Source organism: Drosophila subobscura, chromosome U, assembly GCF_008121235.1.
Source record: "Drosophila subobscura isolate 14011-0131.10 chromosome U, UCBerk_Dsub_1.0, whole genome shotgun sequence".
NCBI lineage: Eukaryota > Metazoa > Arthropoda > Insecta > Diptera > Drosophilidae > Drosophila > Drosophila subobscura.
In genome coordinates this window covers 14,505,534-14,531,291 of record NC_048534.1, presented here as the reverse complement: position 1 = coordinate 14,531,291, position 25,758 = coordinate 14,505,534, and the positions used below count along the sequence as shown (strand labels likewise).

General features: G+C 45.2%; 2 protein-coding genes across 2 annotated transcripts; one reads left to right on the top strand and one right to left on the bottom strand.

Moving 5' to 3' along the window:
• The first annotated feature begins 363 nt into the window (after positions 1 to 363).
• Positions 364 to 25,758, top strand: LOC117901516 (nitric oxide synthase). Its single transcript, XM_034812288.1, has 18 exons — positions 364 to 1,142; positions 1,496 to 1,610; positions 5,776 to 5,912; positions 5,971 to 6,133; positions 9,192 to 9,283; positions 9,990 to 10,131; positions 10,685 to 10,824; positions 12,379 to 12,553; positions 13,351 to 13,532; positions 14,742 to 14,951; positions 17,266 to 17,410; positions 17,964 to 18,068; positions 18,173 to 18,240; positions 22,988 to 23,327; positions 23,388 to 24,530; positions 24,613 to 24,737; positions 25,393 to 25,459; positions 25,529 to 25,758. The coding sequence occupies exons 1-18, from the start codon at positions 541 to 543 to the stop codon at positions 25,634 to 25,636; spliced, it is 4,059 nt and encodes a 1,352-aa protein (XP_034668179.1). The 5' UTR covers positions 364 to 540; the 3' UTR covers positions 25,637 to 25,758.
• LOC117901002 (lysosomal aspartic protease-like) lies at positions 10,905 to 12,065 on the bottom strand. Its single transcript, XM_034811599.1, has one exon. The coding sequence runs from the start codon at positions 12,063 to 12,065 to the stop codon at positions 10,905 to 10,907; it is 1,161 nt and encodes a 386-aa protein (XP_034667490.1).

Below are 25,758 nucleotides of genomic sequence, written 5' to 3'. Positions count from 1 at the left end.
TTTAGCTAAAAGCCAGCCGTTGCGTTGCTCTTGTTTCAGTTGATATGATCCTACGGCATTTAGTAGTAGGTGGGTAGAGAATGGCGTTGCTGTGCCTGAGGGACGAGGGCATCAACGAACATCAAACCAACTGACACTAAACCAGCGCAACGTTGCAGGCGATATTCAAACTGTATTATGCGTGGTACGGGTTAAATGCGGGTGTTTGCAGCGCTTACGATGAAATGACCTCCATACAGATAAATGTCGCATTGTCCGCTTAGTTTGATCTATTAGCCCAACGAAAAATTCTGTACCCGTATTTATGCCTTTCCATCTGCTAACACCACTTTCCTGAAAACTTTTCTATCCACAGTGAAGCAATTGAATGTAATCCGCGCACAGCGAGAGAGTTTTTGCAAGAGAATTTAATCAAAAAGTTGAGGAGGAAACTCTTCAGTGGTTCACCTGTTGGCTGTTGCATTTTAAAGGAGCGCGGCAAGCAATAGTCGACAGTCGAGGAGGACGGTCGAGAGCCCGCCGAAGTGGTTCCTGGACAAGATGTCGCAACATTTCTCATCTATATTCGAGAACCTGCGTTTTGTGGCCATCAAACGGTCGACAAACACTCAACAACAAAAACAACAACAGGAGCAGCAGCAGCAGCAGCAGCAGCAGCAACCGAAATCGACTCCCCCCTCACCGTGCGTGACTCAACAGCAAAACAGAACAAAAACCAAATCTCAAACAGCGCCAACGGTAAATGGCAATGGGCTCTTGAGCACAAGTCTTGATGGAGCTGGCGGTGGTGGTGGCGACTCGTCTGCCAGCCATGAAGTGGACCACAGTGGCGGAGTAGGGGTGGGCGCCGCTACAGGCACAGGAGCGGTCGCATCAACATCAAGTAGTGGTACGCCACTGAAGAACCACAAGCGCGCGAGCATCTCCACGGCGTCGCCGCCCGTCCGTGAGCGCCGAGGCACCAACACAAGCATCGTTGTTGAGTTGGACAGCGGAGGCGCTGCGTCAGCCGCGACGGCGGTGTGCGTCGCCTCTGGCAGCGGCACGGCATCCGGCAAAAGTTCACGGGAACTTTCGCCATCGCCTAAAAACCAGCAGCAGCCAAGAAAAATGTCGCAGGATTATCGTTCGCGTGCCGGCAGGTAATATTTGCATTTCTCACAAACGCATCACAGCTCTGCAGAGGGGGGAGAACTTGTCCGTGTGATAAATTGAAGGGATATCCAAGTGAAGGCTTTTAAGTTTAGGTATGCTCATGGGGTTAAGCTAGACAAGTGAACAAGACAAGGTTACAATAAAAACATTCATGTACAGAGACGCAAAACCCATAAAAATATTTATAATGCTGAAATCTGAGCAGAATAGCATCGTAGCCGCTTAGAAATTTCTTTAACTTAAAGTGCAATAGATATCCGATGAGGAAGGTCACATTATTTTCAACATCTGATCAGCTAATATATTTCAGCACTCTACTCTAATTTCATTTCCATTGCAGCTTCATGCATCTGGACGACGAGGGACGCAGCGTGCTGATGCGCAAGCCGATGCGACTGAAGAACATTGAGGGCAGGCCGGAGGTGTACGACACACTGCACTCAAAGGGACGAGAGGTGAGTCACGTCTGAGCCGGAGTTCAGGGTTGCAAAAACTCTGGCTCTAATTAGCCAGTGCACGTGGCATGTGAAAAGGTCTGGGGAGCCAGTACTCAACGAGCACGGGGTAATGTGCAATAAACGGGCAGTAAAACAATTCGCAGAATGTTCTCCGACTGTCTGTCTTCTCTCGGTCTAAGTGCAAAAAGTTTTGGCTCGGAATGCACACTGAGCGAGCGGGAGAGTTTCCACAAGCGAAATGGGCATTGCATACTTGTTGGAGTTATTTAATACTCTCATGGCTCTAAGTGGGCCGTGTAATTGTGGGTGTAAGTTTGCTTGTTTGTCCCTGACTACAGACTACTTCTCTATCCTTTGGCACTTGCACATGTGTGCCCCGCTTTACAGCAGTTAGTTGTATAAAAGTTGGCCAAGTGCGTGCCTAGCACTGCGGATTAAGCAAAAGGCTTTACTTTTCTGGGTCTAGTGCACTTTTTCACTTCCTTTTGGCCTGCCAACTAAAGTTTTTCCATTGCATCGTAATAAAGTAGCTGGGATTTACTCGCTTTTCTCTGTTTCTACATGTTGTTTGTGGTTACAATTACAATTCTGTACAAGCATTTGTTTAGGTATGTTTGTGCATGCACCAAACTCTGCCCCCAAATGTTTTCAAACATTTGATAATTTACATAAAAATACTTTGTATTGTACGGTATGTTTATATGCACACCAACTTTTCAACGTAATAAACAAATATTCTCTAAGCCTAAAAAGGCATGCCCGGAGAATTATCATTATTAATTTCGAAGAGCAATTGAGTGTGAAATAACATTCTGTCTTTGGCCAACATAAATGTGGGGAGCTTATGTTTATTGTTTATTGTTTAAAAGAAAAGTTCAATAAGTGATAGAGTACAAATGCAGTGAAGTTAGAATTGGCTTTTAACGTCTCGCTCACAACTTTTTTCGTCCCTCGGTTTCTCTCTCGCCGATCTGCTCTTTGCTGTCGTCTGAATTCGCTGTCGTCTGAATTCGCTCTCCTGCGTTCTTTCTTTGCGTTCTGCATTCGCATTTGGAACTCGCAGTGACGCGAGGTCGCCATGCTCGATTGTCCGTATGAAAATCATTGCGTAGAATTTAGAATATAGAATGTAGCGGAATACATCTTCTGTGTCAGAACTCTCCTAAGCCCATTTTATTTTCAAAACTGAAATTTCCTTGCAAATTACATTTTTATTTAAAGATTTATTCAACGGTCATTTAACAGCTATTACGTGACAACCACCGCACCCCACCACAAATTGCATAATTTAATTGGCACACCTACAGAGGGGCGAATAAGTTGCCCAAAAACCTATTCAGCAACTGTCGAGGCGTTGGTGTGGTGGTGCAAAGCTCATTAGGGCGTCGCGACGGCAGCGTGGCAGTGCTGCTAATTGCATAAGCGAAGAGTCGGCGGGGGTCAGAAGTCGCCTTAAAGTTGCCCACCTAACCTCAATTATCTAAGGAAGTGCCCCACTGCACTCCGCTCAACTAACCCCGGGGGCACCAAGTGGCAGTTACAGTTGCAGTTACAGTAGCAGTTACAGTTACATTTAACAGCTACATCTATGGCTAGAGCTGCTAATTAAGTCAGCGTCAACGCCAACGCCAACGCCAACAGCGGAAATGGCGCTACGAATCCTTTAGCATAATCAAATTTCATTTCCCCGCGGACCTGTCCTCTCCCCTAACGCCCCTCTACTGCTTCCTTTTAATGTGCACAAAATTATGCAATGCAAAAATGCATACTACTATTTTCCAGTCTGTCATTTTATGAATTCACTAAACTTGAGCAACATGCAAATGGAGTGGAGGCTTCAAGCGCTACTTCTGCGCGCCGGTGCTCAGGTGATTATTCCGAATAGTGTGAATGTCCAACTGGACCCTAAAGCTATATAATCTGAGATGCGATTTCATTGCAGGAAAGTTGCTGCTTATGGCTGCTATATTCAAGTAGAGTTGCGCTTATTGCCTCTAAAATTTGTATGTTTATTTGGTTCGTAACTTCGTTTCATTTGCCAGTTGCCAGTTGCATTTAAATTTTAGTTTATTGTCCGTAAGCTCAACTGCAAGTGGCAGAGCGAAGTTTGCTGCCACAGAACGCAGCTAATATTTGAATTCCTCTCGATGCACGGGAATGTAAGCTGTAAGCTTATTGGGCAACTTTTGAAAGTTGTTTCGGAAATACATGATGCCCTTCAGGGAATAACTGTTGAAATTCATTGAAACTATAAATTTTCATGTTAGATTATTTTAATGGAACAGGCAACATTCAGTCAAGTTGCCTGCTTCCTGCAGAGTATTCGCTATTCGTTGCTGCTTGATATATTTTTCCTCAAAGCATAGCCGACAGCTCTTTTGGCACTGGTGCGAGTACATAATTTTTGAGAAAACACCGCGCACAACTGAGAACAATAAAAGAGTACAAATTTGGCGTGAAGCAGGAGTGCTCTCTGAAGAAGTGCACTCTCCAGCCAGTCGAGGAGCAGCCAGTGTGGCATGTGGCACGGGGAATCTTAAGTTTACAAGCCAGACTTTAAGCGCCCTACTGTCTATGTGTTGGTGTGTCTTCACGCATTCACCAGCGCGCTTGCCCCTTTTTGCAGCTGCAACAATTTCCGCTTCCGCAGCAGAACGGGCGCTGGGTCTGCTGTTTATATTTACATAAAACAATTTTGGACAACTTTGAGTGCTACGATTCCCGGGCTGGCAATTATTTGCATTCCGGCTTTTGCCAGCTCAAATTTCATTTGCTCTGCGGCAAACGGAGGCCGCCTCCGCCAAAATTCTGGTTAAATGTTTGGTTGCTTTATGAGATCTCCTCCGTACCCAGAAAATGATATTTTTTTTCGCTGCAAGAAAGGGCTTGCACAGGGGCATAATTCCCCTTCTGTTTCAGGCTCTTTGGAAGCAGAAGAACTCTTTCAGTTTCCAAGCTACAAATTTGTTGTCATGTGTCGGTTGTCGGTTGGTAAGGTAATCATAGTGTAGGGGCAACCATCGCATGTTCCTTTGTTGCTGCTGCATTCTGCATAAATTTGAGAATAAAGTTATGCAACCGAGTGAAGATTGGCAAAGTTTGTGCGGTAGGAGAACATTTTGGCATATTCGTAGGTGAATTTCTCTGATGTGCATACAAAGCCATCTCTGCTGTGACTGTGGCTTGTCTTAAAGTGAAAATGCAGTTTGTTGTGGCTGGTGCCAGGTGTGAAAGCGAGCCGAAATTGATAGGACTTTATGAGTCAACATTTAAGTGAGACGCCAGAGACCAGCTCCCTTAGCATAAAGTAATTTGAATATGTTTGCACATGTGTTTGCCATTATATTCAGAGCTATTGAGATTCAAGCCAGAATGTTGCATCTGCTCTTCTGCTTAGTACTTTTGGATCCTACTTACTTGATTATTTTGTAAGCGTTAAGCAGCCATTAAGAGAGCCATCTAAGGCGTACGAGTGCCATTATTTTCCAGCTTCGTGCATTAGTTTAGCATTAGCTGCGTCGAGCCTGCACGTTTTGTATGACACTTAGCCAAAGACAATTCAAGAGCTCAACTGCCTGGAAAAACAAACTAATTATGACCGCGGGTGTCTGGGCAGCTGCGTGGAGCGGGCGTGAGGGTGTTGAGTAAATTAAACCGTCGGGAAAACAAACCGTGAGCAAAAGGTAAAGAAAGAAGTCTGTTGGCTCTGCGTGGAATTGTGCCAATGAAAATGACAACGACACGCACCATAAAAAACGGCAGGGAGCACGGCTGAAGTTGGATATAGAGCAGGAGGCAGGGCGAAGGGAAGCTGCTTCAATTGACAGTGAAATGCTTTCTAAACGATTCCTGGAAGGAGAGCCACAGCCACAGCCAGAGAGAGTGAGTGAGGGGGGAAGGGAAGGTACATGAAGTGAACAGGCGAGACAGGCTTTTGCTTTTGCTTCTATTTATTTTTTATTCATTTAATTTCATTGTTGCTCTCTCTGGCAACAATCTTCATCGCTGACTCTGGCCCCACTGTCATTCATCTTCATTTGTCGCTGCGCAGGGAATCACCAATTAAAATTTAATTACCAAAATGAGCAATTATGTTTTTTCAATTAAAGCTGTCAAAACGACTTTGTGACTTCTTTATTCATCTCCCCCTCCGTTTTGGCAGATACTTTCCTGCTCCAAGGCCACCTGCACGAGCAGCATCATGAGTCTGGGCAATGCCGCTGTCGAGGCGCGTAAAACGGATCTGGTGCTGGATCACGCGAAAGACTTCCTGGAGCAGTACTTCACCTCGATCAAGCGGTAAGTATTTGGTTTTTGGATGGAGACAAAATGTCCATTTCGCTTATTTCATTCACAGCACTTCCTCCACCGCCCACGAAACACGCTGGAAGCAGGTGCGCCAGAGCATTGAGACCTTGGGCTATTATCAGCTAACTGAAACGGAGCTGATTTATGGCGCCAAATTGGCCTGGCGCAATTCTTCGCGCTGCATTGGTCGCATCCAGTGGTCCAAGCTGCAGGTGAGTGTCGAGCAAGAAAGCCAAATTTATGGTCTGCTGTCGTTGCTGTTAGCAGATCAAAATATACGAGAAATGCAGAGCAAGTTCTGGCCATCCAAAGTACAATGCAGAAAACTACACAGTTGGATTATTTCTCTTTTGCTTTGTCTGCCACAGAATATTATTTCGATTTATCAACTCAAATTAGGCTTAGATATTCATGTGCAGCTCCCGAAATGATATGCGTAATACAGCCACTGAACTAGTCGGGCGAATTTGTCAGCGTACAAAGCGCAGACAAACGCATATCTTTCCATTATTCAAGATTTATGCGTGCTCCAACCAAATGATAGATGCCTGAAACCAGACGACAGCGCCTGCTCGCAGACTGCTGTGTTGGGCAGAGGCAGAGACAGAAACAGCGACAAAGCCAGCATTTAAAATACAAATCATCGTAAATTTTAATTTTAGCCCAGCGGCAGAGATTTATTCATTTGAATGAGTGCCAGAATATACATGCAAATGCACATATTATAATGATCAGTAGAAGGCAGTAGAAACTGGGATGTGCCCGGCCCTGTCTGCGGGGGCGGTGCGTGTGCTTGGCAATGTGTGAAAGAACAGATTTCCATTTACGCCTCAATGATTTGCATGTGTGTTGGAGAGAAAAGTCGGAATAGCGGAGAGCTACTGGGAGACGACAGCAAGAAGGTGACACTAAATTCACCTTCAATAAATTATTCAATTTATGCATTTATGTATGTATGTATGTACATACATAAATATATGTATTTGCAAATGTATAATGCTTGTCAAGGCATATTTCGCTTGTAGAACAAATAAAATGTGTGCCCCAAAAAATATTCTTAAAACAGCTAATAGAAATTTTGGTGTTAAAGAAATTTCGTAGAATTTAAAGTGCTAGGATTTGGTAGCGTTTTTGTGTGACATTTACTCGATAAATGAAACAATAAGTGCTCTGCGGACATATACATACATATAAATATATGTATGTATGTATGTATACATATGTGGGTTGGGTTTTGCCAATTGCAATCCCTAGACAAAACACCAAAACGAGCAAGGGCGAATTCGCGTCACTGCGAATTCCAAACGCAAGGAGGAAACGAAGGAGGGCGAATTCAGAGCGAGAGCGGACAACCGATCGGCGAGAGAGCCCTGAGGGAGTTTCTATCCAACCTGCGACGTAAAAGGTTGTGGGCGAGACCAGGCGACGAACATTTTTGTTCGTTTAAACTTCCCAAACAGCAGCACTAAAAATGTACAAACATAGTACATAAATACATATACATAAATATGTATTACATACATATGTAAATGTACATATATCCAATTAGTGATTTTGTAAATATTTCGCATGATAATTCAATTTAAGGCCATGACTGTTCATACCGAAAACACATTCAAACGAGGAGGAACGTTGTGAGACGCGTCTTAAGCCGCGTCACAACTCTTATACCCGGTACTCAGTACTACATCTGCACCTTAGCGGTTATTTGTCAAATTTTACATTTTCTCTTCATCTGTCATCTACATCAACAACACTACTCACGCCAACACGTTCCTTTAGCTCGCCACCCTCCCCTAGAGACACACACTGCAGAGTCAGGGCAGAGGCAGCGGCAGAGTCGTGGCAGAGGATGAGTCAGAGACGTGTCAGGGGAAGAGGCCTCTGCCACTGCGCGAAGCAGAGTGTGAATGAGAGAATGTGTAAAAGCAACAAAAGCTGCTGGACAGGGTGGGTTTAGCCACTGCAACTTAATTTCTTCATTGTGGCCATAATAATGATCCAATCGGATCCCAATTTGGTGATCAGATAGATATAGTCATTCCCTACGGAATGGCGTTTTTAGTTTTCTTTTATCTTTAAAATTGTAGATTTGGGAGGTTTTCGCCCTTTTGCGGGGGCGGAAGAGGGCGTGGCTCATTTTTGAAATACACTTGTAACAGTGTGAGCATACAGAAGTCTGGATGCAAAATTTGGTGGCTCTAGCTTTTATGGTCTCTGAGATCCAGGCGCTCAACAAGACGGACGGACAGACGGACAGACGGACGGACAGACAGACATGGCTCAATCGACTCGGCTATTGATGCTGATCAAGAATATATATACTTTATGGGGTCGGAGACGTTTCCTTCTGTGCGTTACATACATTCACTTTGTGCACAAATACAATATACCCTATTTACTCTTCGAGTACCGGGTATAACAAAAACCCAATTTGCAATGACACTAGCCAAAAAACCAGCAAAGGGGAAAACTCTGATTTAAATGAAACTGAAAATGTGTGGGTGGGACAGACACTTCAAAAGGGATGGCTTCGGTTGGGTTTTGTTTTCAAACCATAATTAGGAAACTCGTTTTCCTCGTTGGATTTGGCCCACAAACACACACAAAAAACATGACAAAAGCCAACACAGCAGAAAATCGTGTGAAAAAGGGTTTCCCAAGCTCGAAATGAATTTCAGTTTCGAGTGGCCCCGAGCATAGAAAGCCCAAAAAGCCAAGTGTAAGTACTCTGGTTAGGCCCCCAAGGGTGAAAATAAAAAAAAAAACACAGGTGTGACAGCACAAAAAATAATACGATTCGTAGAACCTGAAGAGAGACACTCGTAGGAACAGAAATATTACAACAAATTCAATGAAGCGAAATAATTGAAAAAAGGGTTTCAATGTACAAGCTGGAAACAACGCTCTGATATTGCTAAGGACCCCATGGCTAAAAACCACACAAATATATGTAAAAGTTACACAGAAATTTGTGTCACATTTATCATGCACCCCGTTGGCTGGCGAGCACAAAACTGTTGGACAGTTCCCTGTTGCAGGAGCACTTTGATTCCATGTAGCAGCAATTGTTTCTTGTCTGCTGCTATTATTTGTTGCTTGTGCTTCTGTATGAATAAGTATTTTAGTTAATTTAAACTTTGCGGCAAAGCGGGAACTCTGACCCGGCCACGAGTAGAATGCAAATTATGAGCGGAGACGCTGCAGGCAACGCTGCTCGTTCGGACTGTTTTTCGCTTTGGATAATTATTTTTGTCATTTCTGTTTCAGGTCTTTGATTGCCGCTATGTGACAACAACAAGTGGCATGTTCGAGGCCATTTGCAACCACATCAAATATGCAACCAATAAAGGCAATCTGAGGTAAGTAAGAGAGAGAGAGAGAGAGCTAGGCGTGCTGGGAAAGAGTTAGAGAGGTGCCTGCCGATGAAAACCTACCCCTAACTGCGCAGCCACACTGGAAGAGAGTAATCGGCAGAGCACCTGTACACAGATTAGCTTCTTTTATCAGACTAATATCCAAAGCATTTGTGAGTGTAGTTAGGAAACAAAAGATAAACTGCGCTGCTGTTTTCCGTACCAATATGTACGCCGCATATCCGGCGGATATTTTCGAATTTTCGAGCGAAGCTTATGGTAATTAGTGGGTGCAGAACATTTTCGATGCCCGCTAATCGCCTTAAGCTCTGAAAATCATGCAGCTGTTCATTATTTTCAATTCAATGAGAGAGACAGAGAGTGAGTGCTCGCATTCCGTAGTCTCTTTGGTACATAATTTGAAATTTTCAAATAATCTACTCAACGTAGAGGCAACGGCTGGCTGTTTCGGTGAAAAGTGATTGGCAAAATGATGTTTTTCCCTGTTAATTGGCCAAATCGAGTGGAGCGGCTGGCTGCCAAATGGCCGACAATTTTGCCCATAAATATTTGAAGAGTTCAGCCGTCGCTGCCATCGTTGCCATGTTGCACTTTTAACTTTTCACGCACATTAGCAAGGGTTTATGGTAGCTGGGAAAAGTTTAGAGTTTGCTTTGCATATTAATTGTTCACATAAATTCTTTTTTTATAGATCGGCCATTACGATATTTCCTCAGCGTACCGATGGCCGTCACGACTATCGCATTTGGAATAATCAGTTGATATCCTACGCGGGCTATAAGCAGCCAGATGGAAAGATCATTGGCGATCCCATGAATGTGGAGTTTACTGAGGTGAGTGCGAAAGAAGGTTCAAATTTTTAAGTTAGAGCAGCAACTAAATTTGTTGGAGAATACTCAGAGCACACCTGACGGTTATTAACAGATTTATTGACCCTAATAGCATTGGCTGACATCAATTTCTCTTGCCTTTAAATCGGGCTTGCTCCCTGCCGCTCAATCGTGTCAGTCCTTTTCTTTTTGTACCCACAATTTTGGGAAAAAGCGCCCACAAAAACAAGCGTCTGTGCAACGGCAAAGTTCGCCCTATAACTCGTTGTAATAAATCTCTTTTTAAATACGCAAAAACCGAACAAACAACAAAGCTGTCAATAAATATGTACGCACACAAATACGAGCTCGTCATAGGGCAACAGCTGCTGCCGGCGAGTGTGGGTGGCGGCCACACATTGACTCTGACATCTGATACGAGCAGCATGTAAAATCGAGCCCCAAAGTATCTGCATTTATTTGTACACATGTTACTTTTTATGCCGCTCCCCCATGCTGGCTTTCGATTTCGCTACATATTTATTGGATGCTCCAACCCAATCGCTATCCATTCCAGGTCTGCACGAAGCTTGGCTGGAAGAGCAAGGGCGGCGAGTGGGACATTCTGCCGGTGGTGGTCTCCGCCAATGGACATGATCCGGACTACTTTGACTATCCGCCGGAGTTGATACTGGAAGTGCCGCTGACCCATCCCAAGTGAGTAAACAAAGTGGCGAATAAAAGCAAACGATTTTTGCATTTGTTTTGGAAATGTGCAAACGGAATTACAAATATTATTAGGCAGCTACTTGGGCAAATCCAATCCTTTGATTGCCCTTATCGAAGACCGTGTAGAACTTGCCAATGAAAACGTCGCCGAGAATCCACAGACTGTTCCCGGACATGTAGGTAAAGCTGGACATGCAGCGGGTCTGACCGCTCTCCGTTAACCTCACGATGTAGTCCTTGGGGGCTAGGGTAAAGATTGTGCCAGCAATATTCAAGTTCACCTTGGGTAGCGAGGAGACCAGAGAGCACTTCACAAACGCCTCTCCATCCCCGTTATCGGTGGCTCCTAGCTGGCGGTTGATCTGCGCATAGGCCGTGGCTGGCACGACAATCATCGATGTGCCCGTGTCGGCTATGGCCTGGCAGCCACTGCACAGAACGATGCCATTTGTCTTCACGGCGTTGACCTTGAACTGCCAATAGCCGGCCACCGAGACTGGCACGTAGGTGAGAGGCGCTGTGTAAAGGCTGGAGTCTACTCCGCCGAGGATGAGCTCCCCGCCTTGCACTGCGGTGCCCTGACGCAGCAGATAGAAGGAGAAGACAGGCGCATCCAGCAGGCCCTGTGCGATCATGTTGTCAAATGGCGGGGTCACGCCATCCACGGCAATCGCCTTGAAGGCCAGTCCAAAGATGCCGGCAAAGTGCGCCGAAACGAAGGTTGAGCCCGGCTCCTGGAGTGCCTCAGCGAATGTCTGGTCCTGGATCTTTAGCCCCGCCACCGACACCGTGTCCGTTGAGAGGAAACCCGAGAGGCTGCCGGTGCCGTAAGAGAGGCTAAATGTCGTTCCATCGCCCACGTACGTGCTGGACTGGCCCGAGTGATATTTGTTGTGCTTTTGGCAGGCCTCGTTGCTGGCCGGGCACTTGGCGCTCGGCACCCACAGGTTGGACGATCCCGTGTCGAAAAGTATGTTGAAGTTTTGCTCCGGTGTGCCTATGCCAATCACGCCGTAGTACTCCATGTTCACATAATTATGCAGCGTCTCGGTGGACTCCGTGCTGGCCGTGGCTTCCAGCACATACTTGGCAGCCAGCAGCGTCTTCTCAGCCTTCACGTTGCCATGGGTCTTGGTGAAGTTGCTCTGCCTCTGCAATGGCACTCGGTTCAGCTTCGCCGTCGCGCAGCCAACTCCGATTAAGACCAAGAACGCGAGACACCTTTTCATGTTCGGGTTTGTTCTACTTCAAATGTGACTTGTTCTTTGGCGGCTGAACTTATATAGCATCGAGCAGTGGCAAATGTCTGTTTATTTGGGCACAAAACTTTCCTTTGGCCAGTGACGTTGTTTACACAAATTTGCACATTTTTATAGGCTCTAGACTGGGGACAAATACTAATTAGAGTTGTCAAAACTCCATTCTTGTTCTATAAATATTTTGTGCAGCTGTTTTCGCGATGGGGCTTGAAGTTAAACGAGAAATTTGGTTACATTTTGTACTTGTTGACTAAGTAGATACTTTCTCACTCTCCTTTCGCAGATTCGAGTGGTTCACAGAGCTGGGCCTGCGCTGGTACGCGCTGCCAGCCGTGTCCGGCATGCTCTTCGATGTGGGCGGCATTCAGTTCACGGCGACCACATTCAGCGGCTGGTACATGTCCACGGAGATTGGCTGTCGGAATTTATGCGATACAAATCGCCGCAATATGCTGGAGGTAAGTTCGAGTCTGCAAAAAGGTTCGACTGCGGATTGGCATTGTAATTTATGAATTGATTTCCTCGCGCCGTTGCCATTGTCCGCGCTTTATGTCCTTGATGTCTTTACATGGCCTCCTTCTGCGTTGTATTCCCTTTTGTCATTCTCAGTGTACTGACATGAAGCGTTTGGTGGGGAGTGGGAAGAAGCACTGCTTTAAGGCTGTAAGAGTTTCCAGGAAGAATTGTTTGCTTGATAGGTTTGCTCATGTGATTAAATAATTATAAGCAGCTGCACTGGCACTTGGATCGATTTTGCCAGCCTAATTAGTTCTCAGCTGAATGCTCCTGCCCACTGGAATTTATTAATTTGTATCCCAACATAATGCAATTGTTACAAAAGCAAACACAAACGATTTTAACTCCTTTCAAGCTCTAATTTGAGATGCCTTCAATTTTGAATGCTGCACCAATTCCAATTCAGAATTAAATAGTTCGAAAATTAAACAAAAATTCCCTGCCCACAGTTGATGTTGCCCATAGAGTGCTATGGCTGGGGGGTTGGATCCATAATTGACGTACAGTTGGGCCTGTGGTCGGGCAAACCGCAGTCAGTGTGTGGGCTGATGCAGTGCCCGAGGGCACTTGTTGGGTGCCGGAATGTGGGCCAAGCTCCGTTACCAGTAATTATTAGTCTCTGGCCACAAAACCAAAAGCCGTAATCGAAATTTGACAACACTCTTCAATTAGAGCGAAACACCATCTACGCATATCTGCCATCAGTTTTCAATTATTTTGTTGTCTTTTTTCTTTGCAGACTGTGGCGCTGAAAATGGAGTTGGACACCCGGACGCCGACTTCCTTGTGGAAGGACAAAGCCGTTGTGGAGATGAATATTGCCGTGCTGCACTCGTTCCAGAGCCGCAATGTGACCATTGTGGATCACCACACGGCCAGCGAGAGCTTCATGAAGCACTTCGAGAACGAGTCAAAGTTGCGGTAAGCGTTGAGTCTGGATCGGCAATCATTTGCATGGGTGTGCGGCATTGGTGGACACTTTATGGCCGAGCCGGGCTGGGCCTGCATTTATGGCTTATCCCCAGCCGCATGTTTATGGCTTAACGTGTTTTATTTGACTTCCGCTGGCACACACCGGAACACACAGAGCGGATGGGGAGTGGGTGGAAAAAACTTTGCAGGTGCAAAAATAAATTTATTGTTTCCAATTTGCTGTCGCCAGCGCTTATGTAAAGTGCTCCGCGAGACACATAAATGCCGCACAATATGTCACAATTTTCTGTGCGCTCGCTAAAGGGAAATCCTCTTTGGAAATTAATATACATATAATTTTTCATAATTTATCTGCACAATTGTTTCGACGTGGAAATGATTTGCGATTCAGCTGATTCGTCATTGAAAAATACTGACTATAAAAAACTGAATTAATCAAACGATTTGCTGATAGATTTGGGGCATTGCATTTGTTTAATGAATTATGAATTATTTTTTCTATGGCATTAGCATTGTCCCTAAAAGCTTTATGCTAAGTTTGAAATAAATTGAAGTCCAAAATGGATTTTAGCTTCAATTAACTTTTTATAATCTCATTAGCAATGGGAAGAACATAACGAAAAATCTATAAAGAGAACAAACCAAATAGCCACCCACTTTAAATGGTTTCCGCTTTACTTTGATTGCGTCTTTGATTTGCTTTTATGCTTCGCAGTATAGTTAAATTTTATCTGGCTGCTATTTTGGCCTCAGCCCACATGGAAATATTTTTGGCTTAGGCCGAGTGCTGTAAAGGTTAACCGTCTGGATAATATGTTACGACTCCTCACACAGCCCTCATTTTGCTCTGAGAATTTGTAACCCAATCCTTGGACATTTGTTTTCCGACCTACTAAGGGTTTCGCTTTGATAATAATTTTAAATTCCGCTCAGCACCTCGAGGTCCCAGACGCCTTTTGGCAGCACTAAATTAGAAGCCAAAGCCCTGTCTGGTCGGAGAGCAACAGCAGGCAGCCAAGCAACAAATAAGCCAATTAATGCCAATACCAAAAATATGCTGTCCATATTTCAATATGCATTTGCTGTACGACTCTGGCAGAAGGCAACACAAGATACCGCTTAGCATAGTCTTGGGGAACCCCCAGCGTCCCGGGCTAATTATAATCAATTACTTACGCAGCGTTTACCTTTCCGTAGGAACGGCTGTCCCGCCGATTGGATATGGATTGTGCCGCCGCTCTCGGGCTCCATTACGCCCGTGTTCCACCAGGAGATGGCACTGTACTACCTGAAGCCCTCGTTCGAATATCAGGACCTCGCCTGGCGCACCCACGTCTGGAAGAAGGGACGCGGCGAGAGCAAGGGCAAGAAGCCCCGCCGTAAATTCAATTTTAAACAAATCGCTAGGTAAGTACGGGTACGCACCGTTACCGTTTACCGTTAACCTTTACCTTCCACCAATGTTGGCTGTTGACATCCTTCTGCCTGCTGCCTTCTGCAGCCCTGTCCGCCCGTTTACTGTAATTGTCTTTGTGTGACTCTGCTGTGTGTGTGGAGAGTGTAGCTGGGGCGTGTCACACGACAGCATCAGCAGGGATTAGCTTTTAAGTAGATTACATGGATTGTGGTTTATTGCTGCCTGGCTATACTCCGACTTCCCCAACTCACACTCTCTCTCTCTTGCTCTCGGTAAATTTGGAACATTGCATCATGGCTGTTGTCCCGTGGTATTGTTATTTTAAATGTTATTTTTCCCACTCATTCCACTCCTTTGTTTTCTCCTGTCTGGTGGCTTTTGGCGCTACCTTTTGCTAGCACATTTTCGGGTCTGAGTTGATTGTTATGCAAATTGTATGGCATTATTTTATTTTGCATGAAATTCAACACATTTGTCTTCAAGTTTGTTGTAGTTTTAGCCAAGTCTCCCCATATTTACATACACATAATGATACAATGTTTCCTTTTAAATGAAGAAAGTATTTGGGAGTATCGAATTTACAAACATTTGTTTGTTAGTTTGTTCAATGTCCGCCAGAACAATCATTAGGGAAACTTCCATGCAATATTATCAATTAATTGATAACTAATTGTGTGTTCGTACATAATTATAAACAGCTGCACAACATTGCATTCCCTTCACCCCTCACTCACACATGCTTAAATCAACATAAAGCTGAAACAAACAAGCTGCGGTCAGCCCGAACAAATAAAATCAATTACACAATTAACAAAAGAAATCGCCAATGAGGAGGGGAAATGTGTGACACCTGCAAAATGGCCGTTAAATGAGTCGCGAAAAATAATAATAAATACTCAACGAGCGCACTTTAAATCGTTATTAATTAATGATGTTGTCCGCACTTGCCCAGTTGCCCATTGCACTGGCTAATTAATTTTAATTATTTGCAATTGGTGCCGTCCCACGAGTTCGGGCGGTGTCCGTGCATCGATCCCCCGTTTCAAAAGAATCTGCAGACTGCCTGCCTGACAGATGTTCATTAAAAAGTTATCAATTATAATGGTTGAAAATCGCATACAACAAGTTTCCATTAAATCGAGTGAGAAACTTTTTAACAGCACTTAACTGAAGGAACCTCTGAATATAATCATTTAAGTAGGGGATGTTCATACATATGTAAGTAGGATGCTCTCTATGGCCATGTTCGTATTCAAATGTGTACCCGAATATCTGTATCTGCATGGGCATGGCTGCCAAGCTGCAGACATAATTAAGTTTAATTGTTTCAGCACGCGCTGCCTCTCTCTTGGCTCTGATGAGATGAAATGGAATTAAATCAGCGCTGACATCGACAACTTTATGGAAATGAAATTATATTCATGCACGCACAAAAGTGTGCAATATAATGGCGAGGGGGGAAGTGGGCATGGCAGCAGAAGTGAAGTGGAGCGGAGTGGAATGAAGTGCCAGGCATATTGAATTACATTTAAACTGCCTATAAGCATCCATTTTCCCCTCTTATCCCAAAAAAAGTAGTTCCATGTCAGGAGCAGGTAGGCGGCAGGCATCAGGCGACCGGCGCTGTAAAAATGGAACACAATTCAACCAGTTTATGCGTATGTTTCGCAATGTACCCTGTAATTTGGTAGAGCGAAAGTTAGGAAAAGAGAGAGTTGCTTGAAATGGTTGATGGAATTATTTCTGTTCGAAGAAAGCGCAATCACAAAAGAATGTACAAAATGTACAGAATATCAATATGCCCATCCCAAGAGTAGGGAGTGAAGAAGGAGAAGAGAAGAGGGAGAATCTCAAAAATGAAGTCGAAGAAGCAGACGTTTCGATGTCTGCCGCTGAAGCTGAATGAGTCTCTCTCATCCTCTCTCTCTCTCTGCTTTCTGTTCTCATTTATTTGCACTATGCATAACATTTTATGCGATTCTGCTTTAAATGGCGAATGGGAAGGGGCTGCAATAAAACTGTTGTGTCCCGTTTGATTATTGACAGGCCATGTGTGTGTGTCGAGGGCGAAATACATATATGCGCTAGCTGCAGACAATTTTCCAATTATATGGCATGTCAATCAAAGTGCCTATATCGGGCGTCATGTGTTAGGGCCTTACCCTCCCACACAAAGGCTTAGAAATAAGTGTAATAGCGATGGCCTTGCCACTGCCAACTAAGACTTAAGTACCCCAACATCTGCCCAAGCCTCAGCAGCAGAATCTATTCCTTCAGACTCTATAAGTAGTTTCCTCGTTACAGGGCTGTGAAATTTACATCGAAATTATTTGGACGCGCCTTGTCGAAGCGCATCAAGGCAACGGTTCTGTATGCCACAGAAACGGGCAAATCCGAGCAATATGCTAAGCAATTATGCGAGCTGCTTGGACATGCATTCAACGCACAGGTGAGTTTCCGGGAACACCAGGAAGAGGGCTTACAGCTAGAAATTCCGGAAATTATTATCATGAGCATCAGCCCAATTTCATAGTCTAAAAAGCTCCAATTTGACATTATAAAACATTTAACCCACGTTCAAAATGAGTCTCATTTTGTACCCTCTGCCACATGGGACAAATTAGCATAAAAAGGAAATTTACTTTGTACATTTTTGTGGCAGCTCAGTGTCCAGTTGAGCAGCGTCCATCTCCGTCCAGTCTGGTCCAGTATATGCCCTCGTCATGTGTGTGTAAAAAGCATCTGCTGCTGCCTGGGAAAATGAGATAAGCCCTAAACACCTGCGACACAATAGTCGTTGTCGTGCAAGATACACCCCAGCCAGCAGAGCATACGGAGCTCATTAAGCTGCCTGGTCCCCGGTCCCCGGTGTCCGGTGTACTGCTGTCCGACAAGGGGCATAGGCCATGTTCTAATGACCACAAAAGTGTTTGGCTAGCAAAAACAAAAGAAAAAGCAGAAAACTACGCACTGGCCAGACACTAAATTGTTTATTCATTTAGATCTATTGCATGTCCGACTACGATATATCCTCCATCGAGCACGAGGCATTGTTAATTGTTGTGGCCTCCACCTTTGGCAATGGCGATCCACCTGAAAACGGAGAGGTAAGTTCCCCAGATCATATCAAGATAATTAATAGATTAGGCCTGCCCGCCCCCCACTCTCCAATGTGAACGAAATGAACTTTAATTTTCTGCCGTGACCTCAGCTATTCTCCCAGGAATTGTATGCGCTGCGTGTGCAGGAGTCGGGCGAGCATGGATTGCAGGACTCCAGGTGAGTCCATAAATTCAATTTTTCTCCTTTGCTTTTTGCCAGCGCAGTCCTTGAATAAATTTCGTATAAATCAATTTGTTTAAGAACTTCGATGCAGAAGAAGAGCAAAATACAATAAGAAAGATAGGCAAAGGGCGACCGTGGCTAAATTGCTTTTTAAGCAAGTTTTCTTTCATTTAAAATTTGTTCAATCTTATGCAAATGCTGCCACCGTAGGCAGGCATTTCTGCTTATCATTTTTATTGCACACTTCGGTGGTTCAGTATCCTTTGCTTTGGTTATTCGGCTATGCTCGTACGAGTAGATTAAATTCATTTGCTTTGTTTTCGAATTCCTTCAATGAAGGATCCAGTAAGTGCTATTGACTGCCGTTGAACGATTAATTTTCTACCGAAAAATTATTATTTTTGTGGCGGAAATGCCATTCAAAACTATTCCGAATGATGCGGACCCTGATCCGTTTTTTTGGGTCACATTATTGCTGACACATGCTCTGAAATGTTGTATTATTAATTGGCTGTTGTTGTTCCCCCTGTCTCGTGCCTGCCAGGAGCTTAAAAATTCCCCACAAATACCTTCACATATAACCACTCACACACACACACACATGCAGGATAAAGGCACGCACTTAAGTGCGTGCCGCTTGAAGGAGCAGACAAATCCGCGCAATGCCCCTCTCCGTTGGCCCCAAAAAAAACAATAACAATAATTTTGTTATTTCGATATTTTCCCTCACGTAGAATATGTCTGTGGAGGGTTTTTATGATGTTGAGGGGATTTCCGCTTGACAACTTTGACAAATAAGGACGCAGACACACAGACACAGACACACTGACATGACTAAATGTATACCCGAAAACACAGGCGGAGAACGGGGAATGGGGAGCGCCTGTTGAAAATGAAATTGAAAATTCATATGAAGCACATATGGAGGAAGTGTAGCAGGAAGCTGCCAAAGCACTCCCCCAGGGTGGCAAGCCAATTCAATACACACATAAATACAGACAGATGTACATAAATTCGTACATGTATAAGTACCTACGAGTATGTGTAACACAAAGCGGTACGAAAAAAACGTCCTGAAGGCACCGTTTTGGTTAGGAAAATGCATTAATTGAAATTTAATTTATCTGATTCTATAGACTCTTGCGTGTTTATTCCTGTTTTATCAAATTGCGTTACAAATACCATTGAATAGGCTGCTGCCTCCTAGCACCTTTTGTGCTGTCCTCGGCATACCAATTAATTTGATTTATTATTGCCTTTAGCGATACAATTGCGTATATTTAAGCGACTGTGTGTGTTGTTGGTGCAAACAATGCCCAAGAGGAGTTAATTGACATTTCCCAGTCCTTCGCTCATCATTAGCATTATGATTAATTCAGATGATTAATTGAGTTTTTAAGGCAACAATTGAATAAACTAATTTGAGTAACGTTTTTTACGCATTTAAAATCTATATTTGTTATCACAAAATGGTTAAGTAAATATTTATGCTTGATCGACTCTGATCATGTTTGAATAAGAAATCTTTTAAGTCTTTAAAAAAAATATTTTGAACAAATTGAAAACAAGCTCTTATTTCTACTTTCGTTTCGGAGCCTGCTCGATTTCATTACACAAACATTAACGAAATGGGAACCCGTCTCGTACGCGACTTGTCCCCCAGTTTAAGCAATCAAGCTGTTGAGCTGTTGAGCTGGATGCTGGCGTGGAACGGGGAGCTTTGGGGGGAGGCTATCCTCATCATATGAGCCTGAGTGTTGAAGGTTTTTTCTGGATGCTGTTTTTGGATGCTTTCCCGCTCGAGTGAGCACGCCTTGGGCATGGATGCTTGCTATTTGTTCTTGCTGTGCACCCGAGGCATTTTGTCGCTTCGGAAATTGCTTTGCTGTTAATTGTTTGCTTCACTTAATTTAATTTTAAAGCCAAGAACTCAAAACTTTGCTTGCAAACTTTGCGAAACCCGAAACTGTAATAGTTGCTTGATAGTTTTCAAATAGCTGCGAAGCAAAGGGCAGACTTTACATATGAGAATATACGGGAAATTAGCATCCTATAAGTTTTCATGCCCTGAACTTTGATCAAATTGTTATGGTTGACCGGGCAAATGACACTTGCCTTCTGGGAGATGAGATATTAAATGACCACATTAGAAGTACACATTCTAGCCACCCACCTTCAGCCTTCCACTTTCCTGGCCTTGCCTGCTTCGTCCCTGTAATTGTCAGCAGCTCGAGCAGTTTGAGGGATCTGAGCTCACTTAATTGCAGTCTATTAGGCCATCAACGCCTGTGAGTGCTCTTTGAGTGTGTACCTACGTAGAGTGGGGATGGCATCCTTATCCTGCTGTCTCTAAACTGCAACAGACACTGCACCTTTTCTAGAACGTGTCACTAAGACACCTATGCTGATGGCACTACCAGCTATCAGCTGGAAATTACTTCACTTTGCATAATGAGATGAGCAAAGCAATTGGATAACATTTACATTTTTGTTGCAAACTCTAGACATCCAAGTACATATTTCAGTGGCTTCTCCAACTGCTTTAAATGTCAACAAAAATAATTACAAGTACTAGGTGGCTGGATAGCGACACTTGAGTCAAGAACAGCCAGGATAAAGACGGGAATGAAGTAGTAGCACTGAAAAGCTTTCAGGCAACTTGGGTAATTTATAGTCAGCAGGGAATGTACTGAGAGAAACTACCCAACAAAAGAGGGAACTTAACTTAACTCAACTTGGGTAACTGTTTGCGAACCCTTAAGATAATCTCTGTTACTCTACCAAATTTGAATTAAAACCGTTCTGTGAGGGTATTTCACTGTGCTCATGTACAGGCTTAACTTTTTCCAGTGTGTTTGTGAAGATGCTACAGCCAATTCTCGGCAGAATTTTAATTATGACGCAGTTCAGGATTTGCAGTCTAACTGTCTGGCACCCCCTTCTCTCTCGCCCACACTTTGTCTGTCTTCTTGGTCTCTGCTGTTGCTTGGGCCTGCCGCCCTCGCTGAACCACAGTTGTAAATTACAGCACTCTTTTCACGCTATGCTGCACTTTTGGGATGCTGCTACGGCGGAATACGGGGGTGGGTATGGCGACGGCAGGTAAAATGCGATGCGTTCTCTGTTTGCTTGCGTGTGGAATCGTTTTGCTCTCTCTTCTTTCACTTCAGCTTCTGCCATTGCCCTGCTGTTGTGCTTGTACGGAGAGAAGCGTGGCGTGAGATTAAGCTGATAAGCGTCACTCAGCTTTCAACGCAACTCAAGAACAGAGAAGAGAAGAGGTGTGAGAGAGAAACGTGAGTCGAGGCATGGCGTTTGCATTGATTAATAGCATGAGTATATGAGCGAGAAATGGATATGATGGTGGAGCGGAACAGCAATTACAGTTGCTGTGAATCTGTGGTTAATGAGCGGTGTACCAAAAGTGCTTGATGTGATAATAACGGGATAACGCCCGCACGCAGAAGCTCAAGCTCAAGCCCTTTGAACTTACAAACGAATTTACCAACTGTTTAAGGGAAACATATTCATTTGCGAATTAAAACCAATTATATAAGAGGAAAGAGATATAAGACTCTTTCACACTTAAGCATAGGATATGCACAGTAACAGCTTGAAAATAGTTATGGGGAAAGTTGCAGCTCAAATAGAGAACAAAGTTTTAGGTAGCTGCGAAGTGTAATTTAAAGTGTTTAGCTTCAACATCAACTTTTTAATACTTGTAATAATATATTATAATATAATATTTCTCTCGACTCCACCACATCAAAGTACCTCTTCAGCCACTGGTAATCCCTGCCAGTCTCCCGGCTCCATCATTCGCTGTTAACAAGCTCGCCCATAGTACCATCTCGTAAGCTCAATGTCAGAGCTCTGCTCTCGGGGCTCACGCTCGCCCGACGACGTTCGCAACAGGTTTTTACGACTCCTCCAAAGCCATAAACTTTGACCCAAAGCCAAGTTGAGCAGCAGGAGCTCAAATAGTTTTGAACGCACTCTGCCACTGAGACGCTGGCCAGATGCAGTTGCCAGCTTGGCACGGCTCCGGCTCCTCTTTAGCTGCCAGCAGACTGGCTAAATGTGGGTCTTTTCCCTTTAAAGAGTGCCATTGTTCATTGTTGAGTCATCACTCAACGGGGCCCGACTGCAGTTGGGTGCAGGGCACATGCCCCACGCCCCACATGCTGGGAGGAAGCGCCCTCCGAGCTGGGTTTTCCTGACGAGCTGCTGACGACCGGATGATTACGTTTTCCTTTTTTTTTTTGTGAATTGCTCGCACAGTTGCGTCCAAGTCCAAGGCTTGTTCAGTCCTGCCCTCCGCCTACTTTTGGCTCATTTTATTTTTTTGGTATGTTTTGTACATTTCTCTCCCCATTCGTTAGCAACATCAAATGACAAGCGTAATAAATGTTGTGCTGTCAGTCGCTCTCTTGTGTGCCTCGTATTGTTGCCTCCTTTGGCGTGTTTTGTTCATTGTCTTGTCTTCCTTCAGTGGGAGGCTGCAGGCGCCCTTGACCACGCCTCATTCCTTTTGTGGGCAGCCTTTGTGCAATCCGAATCCAAAGAAAGGAAACCCACCCACACGGGCGCGTTTTTAATTTGAGTGTTTTCGGAGCATGCTCTGCGGGGAGATTGAGGGAAATGCCGGTGCATACTTTAGGGCTGCCGAATCAATCGAACGGGGAACTTATTTCTTTGTCCAGCTCACACTTCCTCGAACTAATCTCCTTCTGCGATCTAGCATTGCCGTCACCTCATCGAAATCCTTCATGAAGGCCAGCTCCCGCCAGGACTTTATGAAGTTGCCCCTGCAACAGGTGAAGAAAATTGACCGCTGGGACTCGCTGCGTGGCTCCACATCGGACACCTTCACCGAGGAAACCTTCGGCCCGCTGTCCAACGTACGGTTTGCCGTCTTCGCCCTAGGCTCCTCGGCATATCCGAACTTCTGCGCCTTTGGCCAATACGTGGACAATATTCTGGGGGAGCTGGGCGGCGAGCGACTGATGAGGATCGCCCATGGCGATGAGATGTGCGGCCAGGAGCAGTCGTTCAGGAAGTGGGCGCCTGAGGTGTTCAAGGTAAGGCAATGCCAGGAAAAAGCATAAACCAAATCGAACTTCAATTCTGCCCCCACACAGCTTGCTTGCGAAACGTTCTGCTTGGATCCGGAGGAAAGCCTCACGGACGCCTCGCTGGCACTGCAGAATGAATCCCTCACCGTGAACACTGTCCGGCTGGTGCCGTCCACGGGCAAGACCACGTTGGACAGCGCTCTCTCAAAGTACCACAACAAGAAGGTGCACTGCTGCAAGATCAAGGGGCAGCCGCACAACCTGACCAAGCTGAGTGAAGGAGCCAAGACAACGATGCTGCTGGAGATCTGCGCCCCGGGACTGGACTACGAGCCTGGCGATCACGTGGGAATATTCCCGGCCAACCGATCGCAGCTGGTGGACGGTCTGCTGCAGCGTCTGGTGGGGGTAGAGAATCCGGACGAGGTGCTGCAGCTGCAGCTGCTCAAGGAGAAGCAAACCTCGAACGGAATCTTCAAGTGCTGGGAGCAGCACGACAAGATCCCAGCAGACACGCTGCGGAATCTGTTGGCTCGCTTCTTCGACTTGACAACTCCTCCCTCACGGCAGCTGCTCACCCTGCTGGCTGGATTCTGCGATGACAATGCCGATAAGGAGCGGCTCGAGTTGCTGGTGAACGATTCGTCTGCGTATGAGGACTGGCGGCACTGGCGCCTGCCCCACATGCTGGACGTCCTGGAGGAGTTCCCCTCGTGTCGACCGCCAGCGCCCCTTCTGTTGGCACACCTCACGCCCCTGCAGCCGAGGTTCTACTCCATCTCCTCCTCCCCCCGCAGGGTCAGCGATGAGATCCATCTGACGGTGGCCATTGTCAAGTACCGCTGCGAGGACGGTCAGGGCGATGAGCGCTACGGTGTCTGCTCCAACTATCTGTCGGGCCTGCAGGCAGACGACGAGCTCTTCATGTTCGTGCGTAGTGCTCTGGGCTTCCATTTGCCCGCGGACCGCAGTAGTCCCATTATCCTGATCGGACCAGGCACGGGCATCGCCCCGTTCCGCTCCTTCTGGCAGGAGTTTCAGCTGCTTCGCGAACTCGATCCAGCTGTTTCGCTGCCCAAGATGTGGCTCTTTTTCGGCTGTCGAAACCGGGATGTGGACCTGTATGCGGAGGAGAAGGAGCGGCTGGTGAAGGAGCAGATATTGGATCGCATTTTCCTGGCCCTCTCCAGGGAGCCGACCATCCCCAAGGTGAGGAACTTTAAACTTGGACAAACTTCTCCGCCTGCTCCCCCACCTAACAAATGATTTCCGATTTGTTTGTGCATTTCAGACATATGTGCAGGACCTGATTGAACAGGAATTCGATTCGTTGTACAACTTGATTGTGCAGGAGCGGGGCCACATTTACGTTTGCGGCGATGTCACCATGGCCGAGCATGTCTACCAGACCATCAGGTAAGGCCTTTCCCTTCTCCCTTCTCCCTTTCCCTTTTCCCTTTGCCTTAGTTTCCCTTAGTTTGATTGCCTTTGTGTGTTGGGGGCGGAGCAGTGGGTGTGGCCGACCTGTTGCCATCTCCACATATTTTCCTCTCCTTCACTTTTCACACTGACTCTTCTGGGAATTTTTCTGTTTTTCTAATGCTCTGCGGTCAGGTATTGCGCCATTGCTTGTACCTATAGCACATTTTTTCTCCACTTGGCATTTTTCAAAGCTCTTGATTACATGCCTCATTGTGAAATACGGGCTGTCTGTACACACACAGGATATTGCATAAGAGCTGTCCTTGAAGGGTGATTTCCATGGGGGCCTTATCTTAAGCGGCTTGGGGTAATAGGAATCGAAGCAGAAGCAGAAGCTGAGCCGCAGCTAATGCGATTTGCTAATTAGAGGACTATAATTAATGATTTACATATACTTTTCCGAGAACTAGGATCACAAAGGAATCAAATAGAAGAGAAAGACGTAACATGTACGGTTCATTTGTGAGGCTACAATTTCCTGTAAAATTTATTATAATTACTTTCCCCTAAGGGCATAAATATTGTTGCTTTGTTGTCCTTACTTACCGAACAAAACAAATCTGCTCTCATTCCCATTTCTCTTTGGCAGGAAGTGCATTGCCGGCAAAGAGCAGAAATCCGAGGCGGAAGTTGAAACTTTTATGCTAACACTGCGAGTAAGTTTCCCCTCAGGGTGATCCCACACAAGCTCACATTTTGTGCATGTTTTTGGTTTGCTTTTGCAGGACGAGAGCCGCTATCACGAGGACATCTTTGGCATCACGCTGAGGACGGCTGAAATTCACACAAAGTCGCGGGCCACGGCGAGAATACGAATGGCATCGCAGCCCTAAGGCAACTAGTAATCAAAATACAGACAAAATACCAGTAACCACCTATTATTTCCTAATAAATGTTGTCGCTTCTTTCATTAATTAATTAGCCAAAGGTTTAATTTTATCAACTCAATTCTAAT